The 27867-nt window shown below is 37.2% G+C and overlaps 1 protein-coding gene across 1 annotated transcript; it reads left to right on the forward strand.

Annotated features, from left to right (window-relative positions):
- Positions 1-299: 299 nt before the first annotated feature.
- LOC121318411 (plakophilin-2-like) lies at positions 300-26650 on the forward strand. Its single transcript, XM_041255043.1, has 13 exons — positions 300-972; positions 8841-8932; positions 11431-12185; positions 12539-12677; positions 13479-13686; positions 18182-18359; positions 19635-19752; positions 20284-20445; positions 20588-20764; positions 21549-21702; positions 23650-23839; positions 24859-24946; positions 25358-26650. Exons 1-13 carry the CDS (start codon positions 765-767, stop codon positions 25427-25429), a joined length of 2541 nt encoding a protein of 846 aa, XP_041110977.1. The 5' UTR covers positions 300-764; the 3' UTR covers positions 25430-26650.
- The last annotated feature ends 1217 nt before the right edge of the window (positions 26651-27867 follow it).

The following is a 27867-nucleotide window of genomic DNA, read 5'->3' on the forward strand; positions in this document are numbered from 1 at the left end:
GCCTATTTTGCAAGTCGTTCATTATCAAACTGTATAAGGACAGGGTCCATATTTATAGAAGGCTAGCAATTAACTGCATGTACTTTATTAAATACTTAACGTGCCTCGTTTGGATATAAATTATCATGTCAGATAAATCATTAGGGTACCAGAACTGGTGATTTGTAATAAGAATACAAATTACAACAACAACAACAACAACAACAACAACAACAACAACAACAATAATAATAATAATAATAATAATAATAATAATAATAATAATAATAATAATATTACATACCACATTATTGTATTCTATTACGTATCTATCTGTATATCACCTCAGGCTTACTTGTGCAGAAACACATGGTATGCAGTATACATGAAATAACTATAGTAGGCTAATTGCTACAATAGTAAATATAATCACGTCACCAACGCCTCTTCAGTCACTGTAGCTTCCATATCTAAATTCAACTCGCTTCCTCTTTGCGACGTGAATTGTAAAGGTGAGGTTAAACCTGTTAGGCCACACCCAGCCCCTCATCCCCAGCGCTAACGAACTAGTGGGGAAGCGATTTTCTGAAATATTGACACTCAGCAAAAAACTCTAGGACCTAACAGTAGCGACGACCAAGCAGGGTCTGCTAAATATCATTCGCTGGACAATATTTTTTGGACTTCTGTTGTTGCCCACTGGAAAGTACGAGGGACTTGATTTAAAAACAGAGTTTTCGCTCGTTCCTGCGCTGTAAAGTTCGGACTTTCAACTGAATACAAACATGGCAACGACAGAATCTATTTCGGATGGTTTCATAAAGACGGTCCTACCATCGGACGGTTTTTATGTATCTGATGACACCAGTTTGGCTTTGCCGCCTGAGAAAAATATAAAACTATCCAACAGGCAAATGCACGACAAAAGTTTCAGAGTGCAGCAACAAGTACAGCTCACACTGGCTAGAAAAAGCAAACGGGGTATGTCAAATGGTAAGTATTTGTAATGTAAACATTTACATGCAGTTTTTTTCCGGTTGTGAATGGGTAACGCCGCCAAAAGTTGAAAATAAATATCGAAGTAAAAAGTAAATATATAAATAAACGAGTAAGTAATAGTAATTGTCGAAGATATTTTGGAGTTTGTGTGTCAGGTGCGTAAGGTCGTTGTTAAATGATTTCTTTTTGTTTAGCGTCAGCTGATTGCAAGAACCTCTCTAGTTGCATGGCTTGTCAACAATAATTGCACACCTTTTGTCAACTGTCATAACTCACTAGAGTGCAAAAGAATACATTAAACGTGTAATAAAGGTGGCCTTACAGGAGTAATATTTTTATCTACTACTAGCAAATGGGGAACCTTTTTAATTTTGTAGATTAAAATGTTAACTGCTTTCCCCACAATGTTTTTCGAGCTAATCTCCTGTTTTTCCAACAATGGCACGCAAATATCAAGTTATTTTTTGTCCTGACATTTGTACTTAGCTTTGTTATTTTCAAATGGAGCCCGTTTAATAGAAATGTAATGGTAATAACAACTGAGAGAAACCCCTACCTGTGCGAACCGCGGTTAGCCACGCTGATGTTAGCTATGGACTCAGGTACCCCGGAATGCACTTGGAAGCCAGTTGCCTGGTGAGCAAGTCCGAGGGCGAGCTTGAGGCTGGCAGGGGAAAGTGTAGCTTGCACGGGGGGTAGGTGGTAGGTCTTGTAGGTGACGCAGATATGAAGACATTAGCCCGATACCAGTCCTGCAAGGGAGCCCGACTCTCTTGTACAGGAGTATCGGTGTTATGCTTCAAAGCAGGAGGTACCGGGTTTGTGTCACACCTCCGCCTGTAAGAAACCCCTGCCTGCTTGAACCGACAATATAAATACAGTTGTCTTTATGGTTTTGGTTTCTATATTGGCTACTTAAAGAAAAACTGACAAATTGAAAAATGTGACATTTCAAAATCTAACCTAAAGTACTGTACTACTGTTATGGCTTCAGGTAGACGTTTGCAGTATAATTTTGTAGTTTATTTGATTACATGATGTTAAATAACATATCTAAATTATGATCCTAAAATTCTAAGGGATTCTATTGGTACTGTTATTTAACACTGAACTATCCTCTCGCCACCTGGGAGTTGGTGCCTTCAGTGCAGGCTTGAAGCATGATCATAAGCAAGGAACCTACATTATCACTGCCTGTGCTATTCCTGCGCTGTGATTGCTTAAATGTCTTTGTATTACACATGCAAAACTTCACAGAATCCCTAGTGCATGTCCACTTATGTATTGTGTAGCTTTTTAAAATGGATTTCAACACAGCAATCCAGGTACCCTTACACTTCTGCAAATAGAGACACAATAGTGTAGGAAAACCAGGCATACCCTTGTGTCATGTGCTCCTTGTACACATGGTGGCTGTTTCCAGTGCAGCCACACACTTCCTTTGCTACTTTAATTATAGAAGCATTCAATAGTTTAAGAATTGTGCATATAAGCCAGACACTTCAAATCTTGTTTTAAATAATCTGCTAAGAAGCTATAGCGAAATGGATTGCACTGGGAGTGAAACATAACATATATACAGTATCTAAAACCATTATCATAGTGACAAACTATAATGTACATGTTTTGGCAATTACACAATAGAAATTGTATTAAGCAATGTATAAATTATTGTTTTTGACCCACAAACGACATTAATAAGACCAATGTGACCTGATGACTAACTCTTAAACTTGCAGGCTTCCAGGCAAAAACTAATTCGTATTGAAAATATACAAAACTATGGCTGTTTGTTTCTTTCTAGTGAATGGTCTAGCAGCCACATTTGCAATTGCCCAGATTGATTGATAGTGTTTCAGACAGTTGCTAAACATGTGGGAATAGTTATAGAAATGGTGGTTTTGAAGACTGGATCAGTGTCAGTTGAGTTTAGCCTCAGGGCACAGTGCTATGTTTAGAAGACACATTGTTGTTTATCATGGAAGCAGCTTTATAGGTCTATCTTTTCATTCTATTCCTTGGCCTTGTTTTAAGTGAGATTTGAGTGGTAGAACTCTGCGTGACTCATAAGTTATGAAGTCTGTTTTTCAACACAAACTGCAGAAATACAACCTTAACATAACCGTTTAGTTATTAGTGTTTTTTTTTTTTTTTTTTTTGCCCTCTAAAAATTGACTGGAACAGTATTGATGGGAATTACAGGGCATGCTATAATGTTTTTGATTTGCACTGTACTTGTACCCACCCCTTAAGTGTAGTTAACCAGAGAACATTACAGTTCAAGGAAAGAGGATGCATTCTTGCAAATGTGGTACAGAATTGAAAAATATGTGTAGATAGGATATAGATTCACATATGAACTACATCTGGGATATAGCACACATACAAAACTCTTCATGGGAATAGAATAAACTATGTCAAGTATGTAGTTATTTTAAATTAGCAAGGTTCAAACAATGCTATAGTAAATGTATTGTATGCTTTTACTTTTTTTAACAGCACTGGGGTGCTCTTTCATAAAAAAAAAAAAAAAAAAAAAAATCTTTGTTTTCAAGTGTGTGTTTGTTTTTTTGTTTAAAAAAAATGATATATAAAATTTATTATAGTAATATATATATAAAAAAAATGATATATATTGTTATATATATATATATATATATATATATATATATATATATATATATATAATATGTTGTGTTGTGTAGAGTAATCTTTCTTTGATTACACTGTGTAACAATTTTTTTTTTTTTTTTTTTTTTTTGTTCGTGGGTAGTAAGTGTTATTTCCTAATTGCTTTTGCCTCAAAAGTATAGAAAATGGCTATTATTCCCCACAAACTTTGCTTTTGTGACCAAGACAGTGATATTTTGAAATTTACCTATTTTCCAGAACATTCCAGATAGATTCAGTGCTGAGTAAACTTGGAGTAACTTCTAGAACTTTCTAGAACTTTCCAGTAATATAAATAGTAGTATAAATACAGGGGCCTTAAGCCCACCAGTTCAGTTTAGTTCCAGCTGCCTAAGTGGATGCATATCTGCATTTTTCTGGGAGGTCATAGGAGACTTCAAAATGGTGGCATTCCTGATGGGTCTCCAAGGCGGTTTTACCAAGTTTCCCTGCTATCTTTGCCTTTGGGACAGCAGGAAGACCAAGGCGCACTACCACAGGCGGGACTGGCCACAGCGGACCGAGTTCTATGTGGGGAGGAACAACGTCAAGTGGGAGCCACTGGTGGACCTGGAAGGTGCTGATGCCACCACTGCACATCAAATTGGGCCTTATGAAACAATTTGTCAGAGCTCTAGATAAGGAGTTGGCAGCCTTCAAGTACCTTCAAGACTTCTTCCCTAAGCTGTCTGAGGCAAAGGTCAAAGCCGGTGTCTTCGTCGGACCACAGATAAAGAAGATCCTGGAGTGCAGTGAATTCCCCAAGAAGCTCACTAGTAAGGAGAAAGCAGCTTGGAACAGCTTTGTCTCAGTGGTTCGGGGCTTCCTGGGCAATTGCAAGGCCGAAAACTATGTGGAGCTGGTTGAGACCCTGGTGAAGAACTACGGCACAATGGGCTGTAGGATGTCCCTCAAAGTTCATATCCTTGATGCTCATCTTGATAAATTCAAGGAGAACATGGGAGTGTACTCGGAGGAGCAAGGCGAGCGCTTTCACCAGGATATACTGGACTTTGAACGCCGCTACCAAGGACAGTATAACGAGAACATGATAGACTACATTTGGGGACTGATTCATGAAAGTGATTTACAGTATAATCGTAAATCTCGAAAAACTACTCACTTCTAAATCTTTTGTAGTCATTTTTGTCTTACTTTAGTATAAATACATGTTAATTTGGATTCATATGTTGTTTTCTCATTGGAAATAGGTACATTTCAAAATATCACTGTCCTAGTCACAAAAGCAAAGTTTGTGGGGAATAATAGCCATTTGCTATACTTTTGAGGCATAAGCAATTAGAAAATAACACTTACTACCCAGGAACAAAAATTGTGTTACATAGTGTTGTAGGTGATAGTGGTCTGCCTTTTTGAGGGGTAGCTTTTGTTGAAGCTCTGTGTTTAAACTTATGGAATGTCTATGAACCTTGATAAACTTAATACCGACGATTACAGAAATGTTTTCAGAATTGTTTTATTACTGCGTTTTATTTTTCTGGTTTCTTGTGCCTGCTAAAATCATTTCCTGGTCAGGAGATAGTGTCCTTGTCTGGCGCTTCCCAAAATAGCAGCAGATCTTGGTAAACATGCCATTGCTTAGCCAACACATTGTTTATTTTGAATATGTGGCCTCGGAAAGCCGTCTGCAAATTTCTCTTCTTTCAGCTGTTCTAAATGTTTGTCAACTTGGATTTATGTGATGTTTATTTAACCCTTCTAGCAGTTACTTTATTTTGGTAAATAAAGACACAGCCTTGCTCTTTGTTTGAAGCAATCAATATTGATATTTATTTTATATAGTACCTTTCATAATACATGAAATACAGCGAAATACAGGGCATAGTACATTAAATGAAAGGCTAGGATGTGAATTCTAAACATTGTGGGTGCGTGTTTCAAGCAGAATCATACAGGTAAGATGGAGTAAAAAACCTGAAAAGCAATATAGACAACAGCTAATAACAGATACCAGGCTTAGAGAGCATTAAAAGCAAGAGAGAACAAGTGGGTCTTGAGAGTTGATTTGAAGTGAGCGATTGTGGGAGCTGCACGCACTAAAGCTGGGAGAGAGTTCCAGAGAGTCAGGGCCATGAACCTAAAAGAGTGCTCTGAGTGTGGTCTGCTTTTGCTTGGGTATAACCAGCAGGCCTGAGTCAGAAGACCTTAGCTTGTGTACAGGGACATAGCTGGTCAGCGGGTTGGAGAGATACTCTGGACTTGTGTGATGGAGGGCCTTGTAGGGAAGGAAGAACATTTTGAAAGTAATCCTGAACTTAACAGGTAGCCAGTGTAGTTAGTCAAGATCGGAGGTGATGTGATCATGTTTTTTTACATCTGGTAAGGATCTTAGCAGGGCCATTTTGAACCAGCTGCAGTCTGTTTGTGGCGTGTGATGGAAGACCAGCATAGGGAGAGTTGCATGACAAAGAATCTCTGTATCCAGGAGGGAAAGGTAGGGACGGACCTTTTGAGATATTTCGGAGGTGGTAGAAGAAGGATTTTACTACAGAGGAGATGTGGGCATCTAAGGAGAGGTTATTATCCAGAAGTACACCAAGGCTTCTTACAGTGGGGGAAGGTAGATAGTTTCAGAGGTTCAAGGCAGCAATATTGAGATTCTTGAGTTGAGTTTTCTATCCTACTATAAGTTCAGATTTGTTGGTGTTGAACTGAAGAAAATTGGCAGACATCCAGGCCTCAGTGTCTTGGATGCAAGCTGAAAGCCGAACCTTGAGGGAGCCGAACCATGAGGGAGCCGAACCATGAGGGAGCCGAACCATGAGGGAGCCGAACCATGAGGGAGCCGAACCATGAGGGAGCCGAACCATGAGGAGCCGAACCATGAGGAGCCGAACTGCGTAATCAGCATAGAAGTGAAACATGAGGCTGTGTTGGTGAAAAAGGTGACCCAAGGGAAGCATGTAGATGTTGAAGAGAAAAGGCCCGATAACAGATAGCGCACATGACTGGTTTTGCGTCAGCACTGCTTCCATCATAGAAAACAGACTGCATGCATCCAGATAGGTAAGAGGACAGCCAAGAGAAACTGGTTCCAGAGATCCCAGCATACTTCTGAAGGCGGTCAAGAAGAATGGTATGACCTGTGGTTTCAAAAGCAACAGTTAGGTCAAGGAGGACAAGAACAGAGGGAGCAGCAGCATCAGCATTGAGCAGTAGATCATTTACAATCCGGAGCTGAGTAGTTTCGGTACTGTGATGTGGCCAGAAGCCAGACTGCAGAGGTTCAAGCAGATTGTTATCTGTGAGATGTTTTGTCAGCTGGCTGGCTACAGCCCTTTCAAGAGTTTTGGAGAGAAAAAGAAAATTGGATATGGGACGGAAGTTGGATAAGCCAGCCAGGTCAAGGGAGGGTTTTTGAGCACTGGCATTACTCGGTCAGTATTGAGGGCAGCAGGAACCAGGTCTGAGACCAGTAATAGGTTGAGAGTGTGCATAATGGATGGAGCAAGTTCAGAGACGGACAAGATTTGTTGTATTGTTTTTTGTAAAACATTGATATCCTGTCAGTTAAGAAAAAAGGCTTAATGCAAAAGCTTGTTTTAAATTTGTCTTTATTACGCCAGCCAGAGATCCACGCTTGCAGCTGTATAGACATGTTTTCTTTAAATTCTCAAATTAATAAATCGAAACCTGGACATTTTTGTATCTTTATTTGGCCATTGGATAACGAGAAATCAAGGGTAATTATCACAAATCCATTACCCCTTCACCCCCTCAACACAAGGAAATGACTGTGTGGTTGAGATGAAACCTTATTTTACTTTTATAATAAACAAATAATACTAATTTATTATTTCTAATGTATCAAAAAAAAGTCAAGTTGAGAGGATTTGTTCACAGTTTTTTTTTTTTATTAAAAAAGCTGTTACTGTTATCTAGACTATTATTATTATTATTATTATTATTATATTATTATTATTATTATTATTATTATTTTTCACAACAGTAACAATATTTAGATTGTTTTGAAATCATCCATGTCTCTGGCTGTCTTTTTTTTTTTTTTGTCATTTTATTATGTATCAGAAATTAAATGAATTCCACTGCATAAAGCCTGATGAGAGAGAGAGAGACAGATAGAGAAAGAGAGAGATTGATTTTATTTCACTAAAGTTAAAAATACATAAAAGGGCTCAAGGTTGGCCAAAATCCTCAGGGGCGTTTGTCTCCGTCCTTCAAAATTTGGTAGCCAATTAAAAATGGAGGGGCCAAATTAAAATTTTATTTGTTCTATAACTCCGTTTAATAATGTGTTGTTCCACTGATATTAAAAGAAACCAATACAATTATTGTGCTAATATAAAATGTACAAAACTCTTAACAACCAGACATTTGTCTGTGATAAGATGGAACAATATCAGGAAAACTCATTTAGATTAATATTTAACTTGTTGTAGATCATCATAATATGTATTAAGCATACAGTTGATTAGACAATAATACATTAACATGTCATAATATAACATACCATTATATATCTTGCAGACAAAAGGGAAGCCACGGTCAGGGCAGCAAAATAGTTGCCCTCCCCCCTTAGACAAACCCAAGAAAGAAGGTGCAGGTGACAGAATTAATGAAAAACACAACAACCAAACTTATTGAAAGTTGAACTACAATAGTGTGACAAAATACATGCTGCCAGGAGTTAAAACTATAATGCATTAACTCTAACAGCAGAAGTATAGCAGTGTTATACTTATATAACTGACATACTGATGCTAAATGGTACTTTTGAATCTGCTTATCCCCCCATAGTACCATACACCAATCCTCAAGTGTGGGCCAAGTTTTGTAATTAAATCTTCTTGCCCTTTCAGTGTTTTTTCAACCACTTTTACAATCACAGTTTTACAGCTGCTTCAGGAGGGGCGTGCAGGCTCGAGCTGGAAGGTAGCTGAGGCCGAGTCAATCTGCCATCCTACAGCACCACAATAGCTCTAGCAATGGTAATTAAACTACATGAGGCAATGAAAGAGAAAATAAGCTGATCGCCAATCTCAAACAGAGGGGTCGAAACCAACTCTAATCAGTAGAAACTACCCACACGAGACAAAGGCAATGAGCAATCTCAAAAACACTTTAATTCAAGCAGTTCTGCAGACTGTTTGTTCTTGTCTTTTGTTTTATTTTCATATACCATATATATGTGATAATGTGTGTTTTTCCAGGTAGTTTGCACCGGTCCAGCAGCATCCCAGAACAAGTTTACAGATATGACTGTATGAGCACAGCACATCAGGAACCCTACAGTGCAAGCAAGGTGAGGGAAGAACTTGCATTCTAGCCGAATGCCAAATTGACCTACTACTGATTTGATTTGGATTAAGATGATACAGTATCAAAAATACAAATCCACATTGTTTTCTACATGAATTTATATTTTGTTAAAGCGTGTTCCTAGTTAAAAGGGCCCCTTAGTCCATGTTTTGATGCATAAATTTAGTGATAAAATACGTTTTCAGCAGATATTAAATAATAACATATACCCAATTTATACTACATAAATATAAATCAGCTTGTTTTGAAAACATAATTGTGAATTACGTGAATGACAATCACATCATTTCAACAAAAATACTGGATCTGTATTATGATTAGAAGGATTCCTGTCCTGTTAATGTAACCCTAATCCTAAAGTATATTTGCATATGCAAATCTAGTACACATGACATTGTGAGAATAGGATGATAAGTATTTTATATATTTTATTAGATTCTGCAGACAAAACAGCATTTATAAACTGAGCTTCCTTGTAGTCAAAGATCTACAATAACTATTACCTAGCGTGCATGGCAGTGCACTCAGTCAGGAAGGAAAAGAATAAGGTTTAATGAATTAATTTACAAATAGTGTCAAGGCTCTGCCATAAAATGATGACAAACATTATACTTTTATTTATAATAACTTTCATACAAAATAGGTTTTGCAGTTAGTTGATTTTGTGCAGTTTAAAAAAAACAAATGGTACTAAGTAATTAACCACTTTGGTAATCCAGTACATTTTTAACTTGTGTAATATGCAGGTTATGATACTTTTACATTTGTTTTTGATCTCAAAATATAGCTGGTTGCTCTTTTATAAATAATGCATTTATTATGCAACCCTTATGGTCTGTTAATGTTAAAAGTCAAGCTTGTAAGGTTTATAATAGGCTTTTTATAATCCCCTCTTCAGAATGGCATGAAGATCATTTTGAATATGTCAGAATAGAATGTGAACACTCAGAATCCACTTTCTGCCTCCTTCAGAGTTTTATCTAGACATGTACTGTAAAAATGTTGCACTGTAAAAATGGGGGTGCTTTTGCTGGCCCAATTTAAAAAAATAAATAAATAAAAAAATCCGAGGGGTGAATAGAATGTTTGATTGGAACGTTGATGTGGAACAGCTTGGCTGCCTGTGCAGTGGGTGATCAAGAACTGTGTACTCCATGACTTATTTTTAAACATTAATCATTACCGTGCTTTAGAACAATTTTAGTAATAAGGTTCAGACTTCCACCACTATCTGAGTGTAAAAGGCTCGGTTTCTTCTGTAGTCAGATTGTCTAGTTTGCGTATCATCTGTTACTTTTTTTTAATGAAATTTGCAAGCAAGTTGCTTACCTTTGTAAAATGTTAATATTTGAGAAGTCAGTCACAATTCCACAATTACCTATAAAAAAAAAAAAAAAAAAAAATACAATAAAATGACTTGAATGAGCCCTCTGTATACTGTATGGTTTTAAAAAAAAAAAAAAAAAAAACAAAAAAAAAAAAAAAAACACCCCATGTGAAGTTCTAGTATTATGACAATTTTTTTGGAGTTCATCTTCATATTGAAAAGGACAACCATAACTGGGGTACTTTGGACAGAGGCCCTGTCCACACTACATAACCGATCTCGAGAACCGTACTCAAATTAATTAATCCAGCTCAAAGCGTCCACACTAAAGTATTAAAATAGTTTGGTTCCAGTTCCTAGCAGCGCAATGGGCTGTGGAACTTAATACGACAGTATCCCAGCATGCACTGTTTGTTTACAACCTTGCAAATATGGAGCCCGTGCCCACGGAAGACATAGTACTTAGCATGAACATTATGGGATTGTTATTGAAAACAAGGTATCAGCAAAGGAGAAGGCAGCAATGGTCTCGCCATAGGCAAGCTTTGCATAGGCTCCATCAACATGCATAAATATGGGCACATCACTCCACAGTACATCATTTTACAACTTATTGATAGTCAGCTCTTTCAGATGTCTATTCTGAGTACTGTATTTGTAATGTCAATGCTCAAAAACATATCGGAAAGCATTTTGGGATATTGGAGGATGCACAAAAGATGTAGTTCGTTATTACAGTATCCACAATTCTGACAAACCGCACACCTGATGCGATCTAATTTAGAACCGGACTCGAAACTACCCCCCTGTCCTTTGGTGCAAATCATTTTGTGTCTTTTAAAATTACTAACACAGGCACTGTATTTGGCAAAGTGCAACACATTTCACTCAGTTGTTACATTGATTTGATTCAATTTCCCCAGACTCTTTTATAATTTAAGAAATGATGTCTGGTAAGGTAGCTAAGGTTGCCATAGCAGTCAGATTCAGGAACTGTCAAATTTAATTATATAAGCAGCTTCATATAAATTGCTTTTGGAAGCAATGTATACTACTGTCAAATACAACTATGCATTCAGTTGAGCTTAGATTCTAAAGAGTTCATCTCTATCCTATTGTAATCTTGCTTTTTTTTCTAAATATATTTTTTACAGTTTTATAATACTTTGAGCAATGAGAATGGGTATGGCATCCCAAGGAGTTCTTTCTCTGGAACATATGTGAGGAGTGAGAATATGAAGGGCCCGTCAATGCGGCTCGAGGTTTCACCAGTGTCGAGCCCGGAGATGCCCCGTTCCCGAGCCCAAACAAGCTACAATTATGAAGTGTTTCACAAGGGGCTTCACACCCTGCCTGCAGCCCAAGCTCCCATTAACCAGGGATTCCGTATGGAGAGCACAAACTACACTGGTATGCCTAATAGATATGCCCATTCGGAAATCTTAAATTCCAATATGTATAACACATCTGGACGGGGCCGTTACTACAGCAACAGGCGTCAGCAGGTATGGAACCAAGGCCGATCAGATGATGCTGTCTTTTTGGATAACCTTCACTCCAGCCCCAACACCATACAGTTCCAGCGGCCTGGAACAAGCCGAAGCTTGAGCAACATCCTGGATGCAGGCAGGTCAGGAGGCGCCATGGGGCAGACTCAAGTTCAGATGCAGAACCGCAATTTAAGCATGGGTAGAGAATCTCGGAAGTACAGCTGGCACCACAACGTCGTCCAGGGAGAACAAATGTTTCAAGGGAACACGGCACGTGCCTCCCAGCCTCCTTCTGTGTGCAGCATGCAAATAGATGGCAACATAATACAGTCGAAGGGGGGTATGGCGGTAGCTGTTTTGTCAAATGGAGGAGCTGCTGAACGCCAGACGCAAGCAAGCTTTTCTGGAACACAAACTGAGTAGGTTTACTTTTTGTTTGTATTTTTTGGTTTGTTTGCCTTTGTTATTTGTTATGCATGTATAAAGTATTAAAAAATAGTTAAATCATTACTAGATAAATCACTAAGGGTGTTTACATAGGGACAGGTTAATGGTTACACTCTGGTGTGCCTAATGCATTTAGATTTTAGACATTCATGAAATGATACGGTAAAACAATACAGGGAAAAAAAAAATTAGTCAAATTCCAGATTCTGTGTTGCATCAACCTGCAACAACACAAATCCTGCCTCATAGTGATGTATTGCACAGAACTCCACACAAAGGCATGACATAGCTACGTTTTAATTTTTTTGTGTTCTTTCTCTCACAGAGCAGCTAAGGGGGAGGCAATTGAGATGACTCTAGACAGGGCCATTTTCTACCTGACTACCAGCAACTCCGAATGGCAGGTCACTGCTGCAACCTTCATTCAACATCAGTGCTTTGTAAATGTAGACTCGAAGAGAATGGTAAGCCAAACAATTATATTGTTTCTCTATTTCCTGTAGCTGATGCCCTTTGACTTTAAATTGCCTTGACTATGTTTCACTTTAAACTGTTCAAGTTCTATTTTGAAAGGCAGATTTCCATCTCTGAATAAATTAACTCTAACTGTGTAAGAAACTGTCAAAAAACTGCAGAGAGCAATCATTTGAACTGTTTCTACCTTCAAGTTTCTGTCCCATCGACCGAAAGAGCACAACTCTGATCCCCAAGGGCCCTTCCATTCCAGGTTTTTTAGGCATCATTAAAAAACGAACTGCTAAAGACCTGGTTTACATGGTTAATTTGGTTCAATTAAGTAATTTAGGGACTTTGATGGAGATAGATAGATATAAAATGCACAGCACAGGATAAGTGTTCATATTCGTCATTAGAGGAAAGATAACCAACCTCCTTCAAAACGTTTAACCCCAATATTGGTAAGATTAGGTATAATTTCATTAACCTAATATAGTGGTCCATCTTTATAAGGCAGCCCTTTATAGTGCGGAACAGGTTATAAGGTAGTATGGTCCTGGCTCCCATTTGCTCAATAAGGCCAGTACACTAACACTAGTAGTCTTGTTATAAGGCTCTTAACTACGGCTCCCAACTACAACATTTTAAAAGGGGAGCACTGTAATACAATTGTAAGTTTAGAAACCCTCTACTCTAAATAAAGGGCCTTGCAGATGTAACCTAGGAGCCTGGTTATTTTGTCGTACAGTGTGTGTAGTCACTGGCTCCTGCCCAGCCTCCTGTTCATGTCAGTGCCTTTCTTTTTACAGGTGTACTTCATGCATGGGATTCCCAAACTGATCAAGGCTCTGGAGAGTGACAACGTCGAGCTTCAGCGTGCAGCCAGCGGAGCTCTTCGCAACGTTGTCTTTGAGGACAGCGACAACAAGATGGAGGTGAAGGATCAGAATGGCATTCCTGTTGTGCTGAGACTCCTCAAACAAACCAGGGATGTGGAGACCAAAAAACAGCTCACTGGTAAGTTTACCAGACCTGAGAAACAAGGGTTTCATTTGATTGCAGAAAAGGCATTGCTGTTTTCTGATTCATTAAATACTAGATTTAAAGTATACAAAGTTTCAGCTAGTGCCACATTTAGTTCTCTACTACACTGAAGGCACTAGTCAAAATATTTTCAAGTTATTCTCTTGTAGATTATGTGTGTGAGTCTAGCCTCCTGCGTATTGCATTCCACTGCAAAGCTGGTCCTTCTTAACTGCAATGCCCTTTCTGTTTGTTTACCTTGTGGAATCGGATTCTCTTTAAATTTATCTAGAGTAATGTGATCAAACAACAGGTGTCACAAACGAAATCGAGCAAAAATCGAGTTTAGGGGGTGGAAATGAAAACTATGGGTTTTATTGAACGATAATATATTTGACTTTATTGACGTTGATTAGCACCAACTTATTGGTGTATGTGTATTCTGTAATGTCAGTTGGCAAAAAAAAATCCAACATTAAATAAAGTGAGCAGTTAAGCTTTAAGGGGTAGATGTACTAAGATGGGCCAGTTGCAGCGCAAACATACATTGCAGCGCAATTTGCATTTACGTTGCGACAGTTCGCAAAGTATACATTTTGTCATATATGTACCAAGAGAAAATATGTTGCTGAAAAGAGCCGCAATATATAAATTCAAATATGTGTTGCATCTTCTTAGCGAAATCTTTATCATACATTGTGAGTGTTGCACAACATTGTTCAAATAAATAGGGGGAGTTGAGTTGTGGTTTGCTGCAGCAGAGGGTGTCCAAAGGAGAACGTCTATGCATGCAAGGGTACATGAATCAAAATAGCATTGTTTTTGTTAAATGTAAACATCATCTGTACAATGCATTCTGTTGCGTCTTCATTTGACCTATTTCAGTACTGTTATATATCCCATACGGAACAAACATATTTTTAATATATAGTAAGAAATGTATGATACTTCTATTTTCCCCAACGTCATTCTTGAATTATACATATATACATTTTTTAGTTCTAGTCTCTCTGCCAATAGCTTGCACTGCTCTATTTAGTCAGGTAAAAAAGGCGTGACCAGAGTGGTAGCTTAGCTTGTCAATCTCTCCTTTTCTCTTTTATATATATATATATATATATATATATATACGCAGCACTTTTTCTGCCCTTTGTTTGTTTTTGTCCTCCTCCACTTCCTCTTATTTCTAATGCTGCTCTGGGGGGGCGCCTCCTGCCCATATCAATGCTGTCCCTGGCGGTTCCTCGCCGGCTAGAGGGGACACCCGGCCACAACCTTGCTATCCCATCTACCTAAATTCTTTTCAGGTCCAAGCACCTTTCTGCCCCTTCTGGCTGGCTGAGTCCCCACCTGCTGAACCGGGTCTCGCCAAAGGGGGGGTTCTCTATTTTCGTCTCTCCAACATGGACCCAAGACTCTTTATCCTAACTCTCCACGCCACCCAGTTGCCAGCCACGCTGCCTGTGGATGCTGCACTGAGTAGTGACGGATCTGTCCCTTTATCTTTTATGTCTCTCATCGAGAGTGTCTTATGTTTGTCTTCTCATTCTCCTTGTTCGTCCAGCAGCTGAGAGACACTACCTGGTTCCGAGCTGGACAGAGCTTTGTCCTTATTTGTTCTGTCTCTCATTCTCAATAGCCGCCCAGCAGCCAGAGGATGCTGCCTGACCCGGTGAGACGCGAGAGTTCAGAGCGTTTTACATCGTATGACTTGTCCAGCTCTTCTCATCTCAAGCTGTCCAGCTATGTGTCTCTAATTCCATGTTACACAAGCACCCCATTCCTCAAATTAAATCCCCCTTATACTGCACTACTCAAGCCCTTGTAAGTGACCAGTGAATATACAGTATGTACTTATGTATGGTACATAAAATAAAAATATTGTAGACAAGCAGGGCACTTAAAATCACCTTTATAGATTACTAAAGGAAGCTCTTTTCATAACACCAGAGCAGTGTTGCCAACTCCACCAAGCAGGAAGTCACCAGAGAAACCTCACAGAGTTGCTAGATGTCGCTATTTAGAAATTCTAAAGTTGCCAAAAAATGTCACAAGACAATTTGCCAAGTATTCTAGATAGTAAATCTCAAGTAGTCACTAGAGACCTTTATAAAAAGGAGAGTGGTGTTCTGATATGATGACTTTATATTATAAAGTAAATTATAAAGACCATTCACCAAGTAGTAGACATAATAAACTGATACAGATGAACCCATTTTATATCACCTTGCTTAATATCATATCCTGTTTATTATCGCGTTTATTTTTTTTTAAACCACCCGCCTGCACCATAGGTTCTTTTGAGGAATTACCTCTCTTAATATCAATCTCACAAAGACGCTTATTGCCACGTTTTGTGCAGCCTGTCAAATGCTGCATGGCTGGGCCTTACTAAGTAACCACAGGATAGAATTAATGTCGAACGCAACTAACAACCAATAATCATCTCAGATGATAAACTGACATTTATGCAGTCTGTCAAATGCAATATTTATAATATTTTAGAAGCACACACAAAAATGGCTTACACATTATCTTTTGCTTAGGACCCACACAGGTCTCTCCACAATGACAGCCTCTTGCCTTCTCACATACTGCATAGAACTAACCTTTTGTCCTGTTTAAGTACCTGCCTGCTACTTACAGGCAGGTGATACTAATTAATTGAATAAACTAACTACATCTGTGCAAACACAGTCACACCCTGCTAACCCCCAATGCATTTCATTCAAGCAGGGATCCACACACACACACACACACACACACACACACACACACACACACACACACACACAATTGAAGCTGTTAAAAGCCAGTTGAAGCAACTTGCTATAATTTAATGTTAACGATGGTGAAGGTTAAACTACAATTTAGTTTTATTGTTTATGTTCCTTTTTTGGTGCATGTAGTAAAAAGTTGTAAATGGTAAATACAGTGTAACTCCAAATGTTTGATGTACCTGTGTTTTGAAGTGTATCCGGATAATTAGGACTAATATTTAGTGCTGCAGGATTCTAAGTGCAAAACACCCCTATTTCAACCTCTAATTCACCAACCAACCTCTCACCTTTTAACCATCAACAGCTCAGTGATACACAAAAGACTGCTAACAGTTTATACACAGAAAGGAATTGTAGATAAAGGGCTTTGCCTCAATGTCATTTATATCCTCGGATTCCTTTGGGGCCATTAAAAGACAAAGCTTTGTTCCCAGGAGTAACCAGGGGGTCTGCAACTTTTCCCACTGACACAGGAATGTAGCTGTGGGAGTGAACTGTTCCTCACAGGAATGATAACGCTGCACTATTGAACCGAGTAATCCTTTGTTAAAGAGGATTGATAATGACGTTTATCTGAAATGTCCTACACTATACATAGCAGCTTCAGCAAAAAGCCCCTGACTCCCCCCTTCCACCTCATCCATTATCAAGGTTACCAGATTGTGAGCAAAACTATTTAATTCAGTTGCCGTTTTACTGGATTAGACTTTTATTTAGAAAAGTGTTTATTTCAGTTGTTACGTTACTGTTGGTATTTCCCAGGTGGTCTGGGGTGTAAAATAGGAGAGTATCATTGAAGTATGTCAGTAACATGCATCCCCTGCCATGGTTGTTATTATTGTGTCATTAAAAATGTAAATTATGTAAAAATGAAAACAGTATATGGACAAACAGACCCTTTTGTAGGGCCAATTTTATTGCCGTCAATAACCATTGCCAAAAAATGTCGTTGCCGTGCTCAATCACAATTGGATAAGTAGTTCTCTTGGTATAATAAAAGTGTGACAAATGGACGTAAAGACAGCTGCCGCCATATATCCCCGGTTCTCATGCTCTCAGAAACTCGTACTTGGCTTTTGCCCAGTGGCAGATTTGCACCATCGCATACTAATCATGTTTTTTGATCTTGCAATTGTCTGTCTTTTTCATGACCTTTCTTCAGTGCTATTAGTACTAGCCTGTTGTGAACCTCAGTTTTCTTCAACCAAAAAATAAGCCTCTCTTAATTGGTCTTGCAGGTCTAAAATACTATTTAATTTTAAAAAAGCTGCTTGCAAAGTTAAAGCATATCGTTTCAGTACTACTGCATATATTGTCCATCACAAGCAGTTCTAATGTAGTTTGGATACTTATCAGTAACTGCTCACTCAAGTGTTCGGTCGCTTTTTTGTAGCCAGATTTTATTCTAAATATGTGTAATTCGTAAGGTGTTGAAGAGAAAATGACGGCAAAATGCATGATTTGATTTCAGTCGGTCTCTCAAGGTTGATCTACGCCTGCAATAAAAGTGTCTAGCTTTCCAACTCCTCCGAGCAGCAATTGTATTACCAAATAAGAGCAAGGACTAGACTCGTTTCTAATAAAGATTGCTTATTAGAATTATTTTGTTAATATATAACCCTAACAGATATTTTAGTAAACCCATGGGTTTGAGGTACTTGGACATTTTAAGTGTGTGTCACTCATTTGGCATGTTTGGATTTTCTCAGGTTTGCTCTGGAACCTGTCCTCTATTGACAGTCTAAAAGACTTACTCATCAGGGAGGCTCTCCAGCCGGTCACAGACACTATCATTGTTCCCTGCTCTGGTTGGTCAGATGGAGACTATCCAAAGGGAGATCTGCTATCGGATCCAGATCTCTTCTACAACGCCACCGGCAGTCTGCGGTAAGTTCCTGTAATTCAGATAGCAACATTTCAGTGGCTGTTAAAATCACTCAATTAGTCGCATTCCACTAAAGAACAACTCCAAAATTAAATGATGTGTTGTAAATTACAGCTCCCTGAACTTCATTCAGCTTTATTCAGCTGATTGTAGCAAGTTTGGTTCTGCAGTAACTCACAAGAGGCCGTAGCTCTTTTTTAGATGCCTGATGTTTATTAGGCTGAATAATGAGTTTGCTTGGAGTCAAATCACATCATCATACTTCTTGAATAAAATACTTCTCAGCTTTAATGCTCTTAATTTCACTGATTGGCAACATATATCTGACAAACAGGTTTTTGTATCATAAAAATATGCCTACTTTGGTTATAGCTGTGTTTTCTGTTAATGAAACAACAGCTTAGTCATATGCAGGAAGCCGACTCAGATAACATCTCAAAAGAGCATTGTTTTAAAATAAAAACTGATACTGGTGAGTCATTGCATATTGCCGGCAACATATCCACTTTGTTATACAACATATACAACATTATAACCATATATTCCAAATAAAATACTATATTACTGTCCAAAAACAACGTAGTTTTATGTGTAATGCAGTATACTGTAAAAAACTGTAGATTTAGAGTTATAGGGTTTTTTTGTTTGTTTTTTTATGCTATGGTTATTCAGCATTTAAGATTTAAGAGTCTTGTTAACTTTCTTGAGGCCAGTTAAAACAATGAACAATTTTGTATTCTGCCTTCAGACCTGTATCCAACAGAAAAGTGGCTTTGGTTGATCTTGTCTGAACTGTTTATCTGTAGGACAACTTGGCAGAAAGCCCAGTTATCACACAAAGCTTTATCTGCAGGTGTGGTTGCTAAACAACATGTGAAATGGAAAGAATGTCTTTAGTATTTAATGAGCAGCTTTTATTTCAGTCCCCAGTCACAGTTCTTGGAACCAAGATTATTTATGTATTTATTTATTTGTTTATGTATCTCTGCATTTATTTTAAGTTAAAAACTTTTTGCTCTGATGTGTAACTATTTAAAAATAGGTTTATTTTGGTGAAACTATAGGTAATTTCTCCTTGAATTAACAAGCGTTTTGCACAATTGTGGTTTAAGACTTTGGCTTGATCTCACTCCTAGTTACCTTAAAGTGCCTAAAATGGCATGGTCACATTTTTATATTCTATTTTGCACATGGTAACTCTTAAATGGTTTTGCTGAAATTGAATATCTCTGCTGTACTTTACCATGTGGTGAAACTTATACTTTTTTCACCTCCAGAAACATGAGTTCAGCTGGCTTAGAGGGACGAAGAGCTATGAGGGAATGTGAATCTTTGATTGATTCTCTTGTGCATTATGTTCGGGGTACCATTGCTGACTATAAAGCAGATGATAAGGTAACATATTACAGTTTTATTTAAAAGCATTTTTAGCTAAGTTGGCTGAGTTGGCTAAAAATTATTAAAAAAAATAAAATAAAATGGCAACTACTAAATTTGAAAAAAAAAAATCATTTTTTGACTAGAGTGTTGTTTAATTTACATCAGTGAATCAGCTTAGGGTTACTGAAATGTAGTACATGGTTTCAGTATTAATTTAACTTACAATATATAGACCAGCTTCAAGTGGATAGTGGGTTGAGAATAAATAGCTATTTGTGTCCTTAGTAATGTGAAACCAAATGCATCGCAGATAGATTTGCAATTTTTGATATTGCTACAGACATCATTATAAGGATTAAAATACATGTCTATTCTACACACTGTACACTATTTTTTTGTTTGTATTAAATAAAGCCATACCCTAAGGTTCTTGGCACACACCTGTGCATGCACAACACAGACCTCTTGATAGGGATGCAAAAAGAAATGAATAAACAGTAGCTGTCTGTTTCATTCTCATCTTCTTATGTAATATTCTTTTTTCAGGCTACAGAGAACTGTGTTTGTATCCTTCACAACGTTTCTTACCAGCTGGAATCAGAGCTGCCTGGAAGATACTTCAAGGATCTTGCTGGCTCAAGGCGGGACGCCTCCCCACAAGACAAAACACCAGGCTGCTTTGCCACTCAAAGCAGGAAGATCAAACAGGTTGGTTAATACAGGACTTTTCTAAATTCACTCAAACCTGATTATCAAATGATATCAAATGAAACATCTAAAATAATATCCAATTACAGATTAAGAGCCTAAACACAGATAATGATTTTGTTTGGTTTTGTTTTGTATTTAGAAAGATGACCACATGGTCCCTTTTCCAGAAGAAAAGAGTAACCCGCATGGTGTGGAGTGGCTATGGAGCCCAATCATTGTGAGAATGTACCTCTCTCTAATAGCTAAGAGCACCAGAAGTTACACCCAGGAGGCCTCAATGGGAGCTCTCCAGAATCTCACTGCTGGAAATGGGGTGGTAAGTAAATTAGTTCCAAGCATACACTCAAATTTTAAAAGTTGCTTCTGAACTGTTTCCTAGTGTAATACATGGGAAGCCAGGGTGTCCTCGGCTCACCGCGCACCAGCGACCCCTGTAGTCTGGCCGGGCGCCTGTGGGCTTGCCTGTTAGCTGCCCAGGAGCTGCATTGTCCTCCTACGCTGTAGCCTCTAGGTGGCTGCGTGGTGAATCTGCAGTGTGTAAAGAAGCAGTCGATCCAAACACTTTGGATTACGTCAATCTGAATACACACTCACGCATTGAAACACTTTGGATTAACCACATCTGAATGCACACAGATTAAAACACTTTGGATGGACTACCTCAATCTGAATACACACACACACACACACACACACACACACACACACATTAAAACAGTTTGGATTAACCACTTCGGAATACACACACACATTAAAACACTTTGGATAACCTCAATTTGGATACACACACACATTAAAACACTTTGGATTAACCACATCTGAATGCACACAGATTAAAACACTTTGGATTACCTCAATCTGAACACACATAGATTAAAAGATTTTGGATTACCTTAATCTGAATACACACATTGACTTTCTGATCGACTAAAACATTTTGTATATTTTTAAAATGTATTTGCTAATGCTAAATTTTTTTAAATCAGAAGAGGTTATGCAAGCAAAAAGTTCTAGTAATGCTGATCAAGACAAATTTAAATGCCAGTCTTACCTCATTTTCTGCAATATACCATTTGTGGTGTATCATTTCTTTTATGCAGATATCATGCTCGATTGCACAGACCATTATACAAAGGGAAAATGGTCTACAGCACATCAGAAGGATGCTTCATTTGAGTGAACCTGGAGTGAAGAAGACAGCTAGTTCTCTGCTGAGGAACCTGTCACGATATCCTGAGCTGCATAAGCAGATGGGTAACTTATTACAATGCTTTCAACTTTATGAACAAAACATGAAATGCTAGTTACCTCGTGTTCAGATGATATATATTGCAAAAATTGAATCCTTTACTGCCACAACCCCTAGATACAGTGGTTATAAAGATGGTGTTATCTTTACAACCACTGTATCTAATTCAAACTATTGTTAAAGCAAATGTTGGTATGGGGAATGCAGGAGAATTTGTATATCAGTGTGTGTTTTTTCTTGCTTTTGATGTATGTGATTAATCATTTACTAGGCTAGTTTATTGCAGTGTAAATGGTCATGGGTTTCATTGCTTCTTTACATTTTTTCACTTTTGATTCTTATGTTGACAGTTTATAGATTTTGATCTTGTAACATTTTACATGATTCATACTCTGCCAGCTTTACAAAAAGCTTAATCCTTGATACCTGTTCACTATGGTGCAAAGTCATACTTCTAATAAAGACTCTTTAACTGATCTAACTAAGGTTAATTGTGTTATGTGTGTCTGCAACAGGCAACTGGAACAGAAGAGCCGTTCCTAAATGAGTCGGAGCATCTTATCAGAAAAACAACCGAGTTTATCATGCAATAAGAACAATGATGCAAACATCATGGAAATGCTTGTTAAGGGTTAGGGTTAGAAGTGTCATGCTTGTTAAGGGTTAGAGTTAGGGTTAGAAGTGTCATGCTTGTTAAGGGTTAGAGTTAGAGTTAGAAGTGTCATGTTTGTTAGGGATATGGTTAGAAGTGTCATGCTTGTAAGGGATGAAGTTAGAAGTGTCATGCTTCTTAAGGGTTAGAGTTAGGGTTAGAAGTGTCATGCTTGTAAGGGATAGAGTTAGAAGTGTCATGCTTGTTAAGGGTTAGAGTTAGGGGTAGAAGTGTCATGCTTGTAAGGGATAGAGTTAGAAGTGTCATGCTTGTAAAGAGTTAGTTAGGGTTAGAAGTATCGTGCTTGTAAGGGATAGAGTTAGAAGTGTCATGCTTGTTAAGGGTTAGAGTTAGGGTTAGAAGTGTCATGCTTGTAAGGGATGAAGTTAGAAGTGTCATGTTTGTTAAGGGTTAGAGTTAGGGTTAGAAGTGTCATGCTTGTAAGTGTTAGGGTTAGAAGTGTCATGCTTGTTAAGGGTTAGAGTTAGAAGTGTCATTTTGTTAGGGATAGGGTTAGAAGTGTCATGGTTGTTAAAGTTAAGGATAAGGTTAGAAGAGTCATGCTTGTTAAGTAGATTTAAAAAAAATAAAATATATATCAGAATAGAAGATGCATAGAAGTCATTGTGACTTCATTGCCCGTAAACACATTTTCTCTCTGTTTTATTGTACCCCTAAAAGCTACAGCTGGCCAACTGAAAGAGTTGTCTGCCCCCTGCAGCGGTGTAATTGCTATTGTAGAGAACATAATGAGAGCATGCTGGCTTAGTATAGTGTACTGTAAAACTAAGCATTGTATGGACTTCATTATTTGTTCTCTTACTGCCTGGTTCTAGCTTTATTTATTCAACATGCAGTTCTCTAAAGGAAGTTGTTAATTGATCTAAAGTACACCAGATCAGAGGCTGTGCATTGAGATCAGCTATGTATAATGGTATATGACTGATATTTAGTACTAAGCACCAAAGCTTTTATATACAAAACAATTACAGAAATGTAACTAACATATTGCAGCCTTACTGATATGGTATTAACCTAGTGCTCTGTAGTTTCTCCTGACCAACATTGTGATATACTATGTATGAGACAACCTGTTGTCATCTTCTTCTGGTTCAGTAGACCGAAATAGTACAGGAGATATCTAGGCTCAGGGGTCAGTTGCATGCCAATCCTACACAATCACTGTTTAGAAAAATGTTTTTCTCCTGCAGTTGGGAATGCATTCAATGGCTTTGGGTTAAACACTGAACATCAATCCTTTATTTTGAACCTTTTTTTTTTTTTTTTTTTTTTTTTTAAGCCAACCAAGTACTGCCTGATCTGGTTTCAGTCCTCCCAAATGCTGCCAGAGATCCCCAAGTGCCTGCAGAGATGATTGTTTCTGTGTGCTCCATTCTCAACAACTTGGTGCAGAGTGACTCCCAGAATGCCCGTGCCATTCTGAACAATGAGGGTCTGAAGAAAATCATCAACATCAGCACCAATGACAGGTGAGACCCTCTGAACTCGACTAAACTTGCTCAACATGGTTACTATACACATCCTTTCATTTCTGAGGAAGTACAACTTTCAACATCAAAACCAAATATCCATTTAAATTTAAGTAACAGTGGCCTAATAGATAGATAGTTATATGAACAGTATGTGGATTATATTTTCCAACGTAACTACATTACAGGTACAATAAAAAAGTTAGTCACCTTAACCAAATCCATAGTATGTTGAATTGCTTTCTTTAAACCTTGTTTAATCTGTTTTTATTATTCCCTTTTATAGTAATCAATGTACTTATTAATCTATTTATATAACTCCTAGAGCTCTCTGTACCATGTTGAATTGATGGAGCATTTACACAGAAGTAGCAAGCACTCTTGTTTAAAAAAGCCTTATTGCATTTTGTAGTTTTTCATTCTGGTCAAAGAGTTTCATTCCATTTATGAAACTGTATCTGTAGCTTTAACCATAAACTAATCCACAGAAATATACTATGATACAGATTCAGAGTAAGGGATGTAATTCCTGGACATTGCTGTTTTGTAACTAAAGTCTATTGAAGATGTTTAATTTAGAAACTATTGATAACTTGCATGTACTTTAAAATTAAATCTGATGAATGCATAAGCTACAGTGTTTAAACAGCAGCAAGGCCTCCTTGAACTTCAGCAAACCACATGTGATAAATAGCAAGGTACAGATAAGAGACTATTAGACATGTCTCTGATGGGTAAAGTAAGCAATGCTTTTGGAATAAGAATAGAATACAACGTGACATAGAGTGCAACGTGACAATTTAAATAGGATTTTTACTGTATATTCATACTATTTGTATCGTGTTGTTAGGCTCAGGGAGGGCTCCATATAAAACAGATCTATGTGGGGGGTTGTCTCATACATTACTTCATATTATATTGTGCATCCATTGACCTTGAGGAAAACAGAAAACGACAGAGGATGGTTAGAAGGGTCTGTTGTGATTTTTACATTTCAAGTGCAAATACTCTCTTTTCAGTAATGTACCAACAAAAGCTGGACAATCTGCATCAATTCTGCTTCACACAATGTGGAAACACAATGAGCTACATAGTGCCTACAAAAAGGTAAGGCCCGGGTTAAAATGTAAATTTAAAAATGTTGAGTGAGATGTTATATAGTAGTATAAACTTGCGAAGCCTAAGGCTCTAGAAACAACAAAATGGCCACATCTGTGACAATTTCAGGTTCTTTTTTTATTTGTTTAATATTATAAAAGACAACAGTCTTTTGTCATATATATATATATATATATATATATATATATATATATATATATATATATATATATATATATATATATTCCAATTGGGTTGTAATTACTTAAAAACCCAGGTTAAGTTCAGTCAAACAAGGCTCTGGACTGCTTAAATTTAATAACTTAAGGGCATAGTTGTAACAATGTCCTTAACTGGAATGGGTTGCTTTACGTAATAGTATTTGTATACAGACAATATTCTTCTCTCATTTTCTTCAAGGCCGGGTATAAGAAGGGTGTTTTTATCAACAACAGGACAATGCGAGCAACTCAGTCACAGAAGGATTATTAAAAGACAACTGCAGAGGAACATGAACAGAGGGACTTTTAATCAACACTAATTACAGAAGTTAACTGCACTGCATTTAATTGCTTTATACTCGCTGTTCCAAAACAAGATCTGTCTATGAAGATGGGGTCTGGTTCTGGAGCTAAGCCATTTTATTTTGTTGGGAGTGTTCCAGAAATGACCCCATGAGAGTGAGAGTGAGATTGAGAGATGTGACTGCTTGGTATTGACTATTCACCCTCCAAATCAATGTTACATGACAAACTAACAGAAAATGAAGGAGTCTTTTGTAATTTACCAGAATTTTGATCCGAGCATCAGCATTTACGGCCATGGGCATAACCATATATTTCTGAGGGATTTAAACATAATGGTTTGAAAAACCATTCAATGTGAAGTAGATGAAAGTATCCTAGGTGAAGTCTTTGTACAGGAAGCTGAATGTAAGTGAATGGTATGTTATATGTCAAAAGTTTAGGGAAAGAAAAACAGTTATACAATGCAGGGAGAAAACAATTGATATGATCCTGTCTAACTCTCAGTAACCCCCACTAAAGGTTCAGAGGATTTGAGTTTACTCAAGCGTATTCGTGTAAGTAGCTTGTATTGCTAACAGTACAAAATGAATTAGGTTAAAAAGGTGCACAGATCCCCTAAAAAAAACAGTTTGGAAAATGAATTTAATTAGCCACCACTTTAGGAAAATATAGTTGGTTAATGTTGCTAAACTTAACAGTTTAGGAATTTCACTTTATCAGTTGTGACCTTCAGTGGCACCAGTGCTTAGACTGTCTGTCTCAGGTTTGAAATACAAGAAAAGAAAGACTGACCAAATGTGTTTTCAAAGAAAGCATCAAGTAGTCTTGATGAAGATCAGTAAATTATTTTGTTTAAAAATCAAACGTGTTAAAACTGAAGTGTTTTATGCAGGAATGTGCTTTCACAATAATCTGATTTCTTAAAGCTCCAGTCCAGTAACCTACAGCTGTGGCCAACAGTTTTGCATCACCCACAGTTTTAGGATTGAGACATAATTTAAAAAGTAAATGAATAATAATAATAAAAAAAAAAACTATATGATTTAGATCTTGTAATTAACATGATAATCAAAGTAACTATAAAATTATTTCACAAAAATGTACCAGAAACCAGAATAGTAGTACAGTATTTCATGTTAGATGTCACATTTTTTTAATTTGTCAATTTTTTGTTAAGTAAATGGATAACTACAAAGCGTTATGCAATTCAATATGTTAACATTATTCAGCAGGTTTCCTTCTACTTTATGAAGCAAAATGTGTTAATTCTAAATGGTGATGCAAAACTTTTTGCCGTAGCTGTATACAATAGGCAGTTGCCAGCAGCTCTCATTTTATCAAACCTGTGTTTCTTAATTAAAATATAAAATAATGCAGGTTTCCCAATAGCAAATGATCAGATGTGTTTGAAAAATACAAGTAAATAAATTTAAAAAATAAAAAGGTAGCCTTGATTTTACATAACCAGATAAGCCACAAGACATTAGACAACAAGAAAACCAAACCATCCATGTAGAATGAAAACGTCTTGCATGGAACTTTAGGTTTGGTTGTCTTGAACATTGCAGATTACACGAATGGGGTTGCCATGTGAAGATATTAACTGGTTTTCTCTCTTCATTTAGTACACTTCTAAAATGAGTACCTTCAATGTTTATAGCAATTTAACCCAGTAATGCTAAAATTTACTTTTCCTTGGGTTGACCTAATTCTTGCACCAAACATAAATGCTAATAAAACACACTTACAGTAGTCATCTATAGACACTGACACATGCTATATAAGGCATATATGAGTATTACTGGGTTATTTTTTATGTGTACTATGAATTCAAAATGAAAAAAAAGTGTAAACGTAATTTGTTATGTACAATAGTTGCGCCTTAAGTGTTAGTCATTTCATTCCCTTTTATAAACAATGAAATGTTCATGTTTGTAATTGCTGTTTTGGTAGTTTCTCTAGCTGAAAACAATAATTTTATTTTTTATAATCTTTATGCATAGAAAATAAGACTGTTGTGACCAACAGTAAAACGATTCACAAAGTCAGAAGAAATCAAATGAAGAATGGTTCATTCTTTTGGATCTGAAGTATACCATACTGCTTTGGGTAGTTGTCTTTTGGGTTTGAAGGGGTCTCTGTATTTCAGTTAGAATCATGAGAGAAGTGAGAAGGCTAGATTTATTACACATTAAATTTATTTTATACAATGTTTACTTTTTGTAATATTGATAAGAAAAGCACTAGAACTAAACTACTGTATGTCAATTTGCATGTGGAAACTTTACAATGTAATTGTAGCAAAATGAGAAAAAAAAAGCCTTAGATTTCACTTGGAATTAGATGACCAAAGCAAGGCTTCTTTTTACTTTACCAATGTTTGTTGATTTAAGGCAAATTAAA

Source organism: Polyodon spathula, chromosome 7 (genome assembly GCF_017654505.1).
Source record: "Polyodon spathula isolate WHYD16114869_AA chromosome 7, ASM1765450v1, whole genome shotgun sequence".
NCBI lineage: Eukaryota > Metazoa > Chordata > Actinopteri > Acipenseriformes > Polyodontidae > Polyodon > Polyodon spathula.

Excerpts from the sequence above, each read along its gene's own strand:
- LOC121318411 (XM_041255043.1), top strand. The coding sequence starts at position 765 with ATGGCAACGACAGAATCTATTTCGGATGGTTTCATAAAGACGGTCCTA. Across the intron at positions 23,840-24,858 it reads AACATCAGCACCAATGACAG|TAATGTACCAACAAAAGCTG; the intron begins GTGAGACCCTCT and ends CTCTCTTTTCAG. Across the intron at positions 24,947-25,357 it reads TACATAGTGCCTACAAAAAG|GCCGGGTATAAGAAGGGTGT; the intron begins GTAAGGCCCGGG and ends ATTTTCTTCAAG.